This window comes from Tachyglossus aculeatus, chromosome 11 (assembly GCF_015852505.1).
Source record: "Tachyglossus aculeatus isolate mTacAcu1 chromosome 11, mTacAcu1.pri, whole genome shotgun sequence".
NCBI classification, from domain to species: Eukaryota; Metazoa; Chordata; class Mammalia; order Monotremata; family Tachyglossidae; genus Tachyglossus; species Tachyglossus aculeatus.
Window position 1 is genome coordinate 28,213,395 of NC_052076.1, and position 6,743 is coordinate 28,220,137.

At 52.6% G+C, this 6,743-nt stretch overlaps 1 protein-coding gene across 1 annotated transcript; it reads left to right on the forward strand.

Annotated features, from left to right (window-relative positions):
• The first annotated feature begins 3,654 nt into the window (after positions 1-3,654).
• On the forward strand, positions 3,655-5,430 carry HOXB4 (homeobox B4). The gene is made up of 2 exons (XM_038753671.1): positions 3,655-4,243; positions 5,114-5,430. The coding sequence occupies exons 1-2, from the start codon at positions 3,811-3,813 to the stop codon at positions 5,407-5,409; spliced, it is 729 nt and encodes a 242-aa protein (XP_038609599.1). The 5' UTR covers positions 3,655-3,810; the 3' UTR covers positions 5,410-5,430.
• Positions 5,431-6,743: the final 1,313 nt, after the last annotated feature.

The window sequence follows — 6,743 nt, forward strand, 5'->3', positions numbered from 1 at the left end:
CTCGCATCAGAAACAGGCTCTCTCTCTCCCTGAATCTCGTAGCCCTCCGCCATCCCCATTAAAATGCTTTTCCTGCTGCAAGGGGTTGGGATGGAGACAAGGTGGAGGAATAGAGAGATCTGGAAATGGCAGGTGTCGGACTAGGAGGAAACGCACAGCTTATATTTGCCTCCGATCGGTTTGTGTCTCTCTCTGTCTTCACCTCTATGCCTCTCCTTTTCTATTTGTCTGTTTCTCCCTCCACCTCTCTCTCTCTCCATCTCTCTGTTTCTCTCTGCATCGTTCTGCCTCCATCCACCCGTTTCCCCCCTTTCTTTTCTCATCCCTTTCTTTCCGTCCGTTTGTCTGTTTTGTCCCTCCACCTCCGCCTCTCCCCACGACGTTTGCATTTCACTTCGGGTGTGTGAAATAGAACAGCGAGCAGGCCTCGACCTCCCTCCCCCGGGCGCCCCAACCCATTCCAGAGGCTACCCCGGCGGGATTCGCTTCTCCGCTCCCGACCTGACTTTTTCCTTTGAAAATGGAGAGTGGTGGAGGGAGATATACACTGAGCATCCGTTTCCCTAAGCTTCCGAAATGCCGACGGTTTTATGGGCGCAGGGGCGTGTTGAGAAGGAAACTTCTATAGGTATTGGGGGGATTAGGGCGAAGGGCCATCCGCGCCTGGCTAGGGGACCGAGTCCGGCCAAGAGGGACTTCTGGGCACACTTCGGAAGGTCCCTTTAGACGCTAGGGGTGCTGGCGCTGTTCCGAGCAGAAAACCCTTTTGTCTGCGTTAAAAAGGCATTTAAAGCCCCACACAGCTGGAGGCTAGAGACGCCGGCTCCAGATAGCTCTGTCCTGAAAACAGAAAGGTGTTTCTCTGTTTTTCTGGGCAAAGAAGGACTCAAAAGATATGTTGGCTGGAGTGAAAGTGTTAGGATAGGAAATGAGAATAGGAAGGCTCGAAGTGTCAGAGCCCAAATGGGCTCCAAGATCTGAGCCTAGGACCAATTCGGCGGGCCGAGGCGGGTGTTTCTGTATTGGGGGACGAGAGGAGTGGAGTGTGCTTGGGGGAAACTTTTGACGTTCCCAGGGTCCCAGCTCAGAACCCAGATTCTTATTAGAGCCTTAAAATCGCCGTGGTGGCTGTGGCCCAGGTGAGGGGGAAGATGTTGGGAATGAAGTCATATTCCCAAACCGGAATAAATAGGGGATGGGGGAGGGAAAAAAGAGTAAGAAAGGTCAGGGGTTGTAGAAGAGGCGCGTTCGGATGCTTGAGGCTCACTTTAGAACCGGTGATGGTGGGCGGGAGTGGGGGGAAATGGAGCTAACAACCCACAGATTCATAAGATGCTCAACTCTACCTCTGCAGTCCGGGTTCTTCTGGGGTTATGTGGGGAGAGGGGAGTGTTTTCGCTAAACACAATTCTGCTCCCAACTCCCATCCTTCCGAATATTCCGAATGTCACACCCTCTTCCCACATCCCCCCCCCCCCGCCCACTTCCTTCCCCGTCTGCTCACCCCGGAAGCCTGGGCACAGATGGGGGCGGGGAGAGAGGGAGGTCTGAATCCCTCTTTCAGAGTAAGGTGGAGAGGTTTTGGGGGGTCGGTGTTAACTCGCTTTCCGGAGTTTTCATCCTTTCGTCCCAGCCCTTTCCAAAGGGAAGTCCCCTCTGCTCATCCCACCGTTTGACATTTCCCCACTCTCAGAAATCAAACGCCTTTGATCTTTTTCTCAGATTGTAAACGGAATTGCCCGCCATTAAAAACGGTGGTCCCATCTGCTCAGCCTTTCTGTATTTTTACAGCCCCTTTCTCTCTTTTTACAATTGACTAGAAAAGGAAAAAGTACTTTTATGACTCCTAGCCATTCCTCGCCTCCCCCCTCCTCCCTCCTCCTAGAAATGACCAAGAAAATATCGAATATTCGTTGGATCGAGAGCTGAAGAATGAAACGAAGGAAGGGACAATTCTTTTCTGATCTCTTACGGTAGATGGGCCTTACGTGGGAGGACGAGACAATTGAAAATCGACGGGCACGAATTTTGATTCTTATGACCTTCTTGAACGAATCTCCCTTCCCTACTGCAGGCTCACTGTTTTATACGTATTTTATACGAGAGAGCTGTGGGTTCCGCTGCGCAACGGCTCGGATCAGCGCCGGGCTCGAACAGTCGTGCCCGTTTCCCGGCGGAGATGGTAGTATTCACGGAGAGTTAGAGAGCTCTTTCTCTAGGAAAATGAACCGCAGCTTTTTCGCTGCTACCCAAATAACTCCATAAACCGAAGAACGCACTCAAACTAAATGAATGGAAGGATTTCTATGCAAAGAAGATATATCTGTCTTCTGTATATACCCTGTAGATCCGAATTTGTGTAAGGAGTTTCGTGGTCACAAATTCGTATCTAGGGGAATATGTAGTTGACATAAACACTCCGGTCATTTTTTTTTTCCAGAAGAAATAAAATAAATTAAGTGTTTAAAAATGGATCCAGAGACGGGACCTTTTTGAGAGAAAAATCGGAGGGAATTCACAGTTCTACCTGAGATCTCAATTCTTATCCTTCCGTCCCTCCCCAGCTTCTCCAGCCCCCAAAATTACCTTCTCTCTCCCTATTTTAACGCCAAGGAAAAAACCAAATACAACCCCCTAAGTATGATTAGTAAGGGGCTGGGCGTGAAGGCGGGGATACTGGGGGGTTGCGTCATAAAGTCCCGAAAATGACTGTTTCCATGTACTGTGTCCTTGGAGGGGATAGATCAGAGGCGGACTTATGTTTGAAACATTTCGAACGTGGAGGGGTGGGGGGAGATTTATCTTCTCGGTTCAACTTTGAATTGGTTCCAAAGATTTAATTACAATTCAACCAACACATACACCGACGTCTCACTGGGATGAGGGTGGGGCGGGTCCTCGTGGGATTAATAACGAGATCGACCATAATCGCAACAATAATAAAAATATTCCGGTTCCTAAAATGCTCTATTCAGTCCTACGACTCCCGCATTTTGAAAAACAGGGAAGTGGGGAGGTGGGGGGACGGGGGAGAGACGTTAGTGTCCGACCCGGCCAGGCTAATAACGCGACTAAATGCGGTTTCGAAGGCGAGGGATCCCCGAATTAGTGGATGAATTTTCTATCGATCTGCCAGCAGCGCGATTCATCTCTGCCAGCTCCCTCCATCCCCCCGCCCCCGCCTTGCTCCAGGGCCTCCGCCCCCGCGAGAAGGAAGGACGGAACAGCCTACTTCCCCGCTTCAGATGCCCCTGTTCGTAGACCCCCCTCCCTTTCCAGTCCTTCCCGTCGCCCCCACCCGCAAATACGGGCTTCACCCTCTGCTCTCCCCCACGGGGCAGAACGCGCTACTAGCGCGCCAGGAGTGGGGAGGGGGACAGCGAGAGCAGGGAAGGTGATGAGATTGCGGGGGAATGAATGGGAGAATCTCCTTCACCCCCAAGCTCCCACCTCGATCCCCCTGTCCCCCTGGCTTCTCAAGCACGAGAGAGAGAGAGAGAGAGAGAGAGAGAGAGAGAGAGAGAGAGAGAGAGAGAGAGAGAGAGAGAGAGAGAGAGAGAGAGAGACACCCTGGGAGGAGGGGTGACGTGAGGGGGGAGGGAGAAACTCTGAAGATCTTGGCTCGGGTGAGGTCCGAGTGAGCAGATTTCCTTATCCGGGAATCGCAGGCGGCGCGCCCATTGGCTCCCGAGATCACGTGGGCCCAACTTTGTTCACTTGACAGTAAGTAGGAGGGCTTTGGGAAACAGGAAAACGAGTCAGGGATAGGAATAAATTTTAGTATATTTTGTGGGCAATTCCCAGAAATTAATGGCTATGAGTTCTTTTTTGATCAACTCCAACTATGTGGACCCCAAATTCCCTCCCTGCGAGGAATATTCCCAGAGCGATTACCTACCCAGTCCCTCGCCGGGATATTACAGCGACAACCAGAGGCGAGACAGCAGCTTCGAGCCTGAGGCGGGCTATCCGCGGCGCTCAGCCTGCACGGTCCAGCCGTACTCCTCCTGTCAGGACTCCGGCCACCCGCCGCCGGCGGGGCTGCCCCCTCGGGGCCACGGGCATCCTCCGCCGGCCGGGCTCCAGGACCACCTCGCCGAGGCCGCCCAGCGCTGCGAGGCGGTCAGCCCGAGCCCCCCGCCTCCACCTTGTAGCCAAAACGCCCTGCACCCCAGTCCTTCCCACTCCTCTTGCAAAGAGCCCATAGTCTACCCATGGATGAGAAAGGTTCATGTGAGCACGGGTAAGTAACCGAGTCCGCTTTCTCCCCCTTCCTTCCTCTCCGCCCCCCCCTCCCCGTTTAGCTTTATAGTGACTTGAACCTCCGAGTCGTGGGGGGCGGGGAGGGAGGGGGGAGCGGGACGGGACACACCAATTGCCCCGCTATAAAATCGCCATTGCCGGAGATTTACGGGCGCCCGCTTTCAGAGCCACATAATTGCAGCCCCCATAAATTTTTATGGCACTGTTTGGTCAGGCGCCTTTGAAGTCGGTTCCCCATCCTCCTCGCCTTTCTCGCCGGAGACTTTTTCGCCCCGGAGAAGCTTTGGAAGTGAAGTTTTATGTTGAAGAGGAAGGAGGAGGATGGGTTTTACGCGGGGGGGGGGGGGTGGGGAGGAGGAGGTAACCGGCAGAGCGCATAGGGGTAATTTGTATTTAAGTGGTGGGTTGAGTAAACTTTTAGCCCTTTTTTCCCCTCCCCTTCTTCCTCCCCTCTCTCTGGCCCTTGAGAATGTGGGAAAAGTTTCTCCGCGAGGCAAGGCGCCGGCTAGGAATCTGGGCAGGAAAACATGAAATCTAGGAAGAGGAGAAAACGAAACCCCTACAGCCCCCAGAACTCCGACTCCCCTAAGCTCAGAAGCGCCAGGCGCGGGGGAGAAGTGGGAGAGGATTGGAGACTCGTGGGAAGACGATCCCCTAATAATTATTGAGGGATCTAACGTGTTTAAGGCCCCTGTTTACGCTCTGTAGGAGATCTTTTTTCTTGTTGTGGTAGAGAGAGATGTGTGTTTGTGTATGTCTGTGTGTTTTATAGTTTAGCAGGGATTCTGGGGGATCTCGCCCCCTCCTCCTGGGTAATAAAAGTTTCTTTCCCCCCCTTGTGTCTGTCCAGTAAACCCCAATTACACGGGAGGGGAACCGAAGCGCTCTCGGACCGCTTACACACGCCAGCAAGTCTTGGAGCTGGAGAAGGAATTTCATTACAACCGCTACCTGACCCGGCGGCGGAGGGTGGAGATAGCGCACGCCCTGTGCCTCTCCGAACGCCAGATCAAAATCTGGTTCCAGAACCGAAGGATGAAATGGAAAAAAGACCACAAGTTACCCAACACCAAGATTAGGTCCAATTCTTCCAGCTCGTCCGGAGGGGCTCAGAACCGAACCAACGGAGCCTCTTCTTCGTTATAACTGCTCCCGTACAGGGGAAGACCCCGGATTCTTTGGGGGTGGGGTGGGGAGGGGAGGGCGGGGAAGGGGGAGGGAAGAAGGGGAAAGGGTGGTGGTACTTAGTTCCAGGAAATATTGTCTCTAAAAAAAGATAAGGGGGGGGGAGGCGGGGAACTTTATTTATAGACGGGGGGGGGGGCAGGTGATCTCCCCCTCAAGAAGCACATAGAGTGTTCGAGCCTCTCGCTTGCTTCCATCAAAAAGAAGGAGGAAGATGAAGAGAGTAGCTTTCATATTTGGCAAAGAGGGATCTACGTTTCACCTTTAATCACGCCCGGACCGGTGACCCCGCGGACTTGGCCGCTCTCAGGCCCATCCTGGCCTATTGTCCCCTCGACCACCGAGGCTCCCGATAACAAACGGCGCTCGGATTGTTAAAGAAGGACTTGGAGTCTTTTTCCGTCTGACGGTCTGATCCAGACACCCAACGAAAGTCTACTCAGCCATCCAGATAAGAGCAGTTCTCTGGCCGGGAAAACCCCAAACAAACCAAAAAAAAAACCCCATCATCGCCAGCTTACTGGCTGGGACTGTGTTCAGTGTTAAGACTGCCGATCCGGGGGAGGGCTACACTCGTGAGCAGGAGTTTAGCAATAGAGAGGAAGCGCGGGGCGGGGGGGAGGGGGGAAGCGGGGGGGGATGTGGATAGGGGGCGAGTCTGGCACCACTGAAATAAGAAGGGAAAGTGGGTCAGAAGAAAAGAGACCAAGAGAATGTAAATTGTGTGTATGGCTTCCTGCTCGAGAAAAGTCCAGCAGGTTAGCAGACTCGCTGGAGGGTCTGAGAAACGTGTTGGCTCTGGTCACGGGATGATAAAACAATACTACCTGAATGCCCAGTGGTCTTCCAGGGAGTGGGCCAAGGGCGAAGGGAGCTTTTCCCTCACTGCGTCCAGTCCGCTTTGTACTGACAATGTGAACCAGGAATAAAGCGTTGCACCTCTGTCTGGGAGAAAGAGCCCTTCGGGTCTCCCAACAGCTTTTTTAATTATTATTATTATTATTATTATTTTATAATTATTTTATTTTATTTTATTGTGTCTTCTTCCTTGACATTCCAAAGCCCCCTCCCCTCTTTTCCATTTCAAAGGCCTGGTGGGTTCCTTTGACTTGACCTCCCGGTGCCGCCCGTGAGATGACGCCCTTGTCGCCCTGTACAGAGTGAAAATAGAAATAAATTTTTGTTTCGTTGTGACTAGCACCTCGTGTCTTTGTTAGAGCCGGGCTGCAACGAGATCTTTGTCTCAAATGAGGCCTATTGTTATCAAAATGGAAAACGCGTCTGCATGACCAGGG

Excerpts from the sequence above, each read along its gene's own strand:
- HOXB4 (XM_038753671.1), top strand. The coding sequence starts at position 3,811 with ATGGCTATGAGTTCTTTTTTGATCAACTCCAACTATGTGGACCCCAAA. Across the intron at positions 4,244-5,113 it reads AAAGGTTCATGTGAGCACGG|TAAACCCCAATTACACGGGA; the intron begins GTAAGTAACCGA and ends GTGTCTGTCCAG.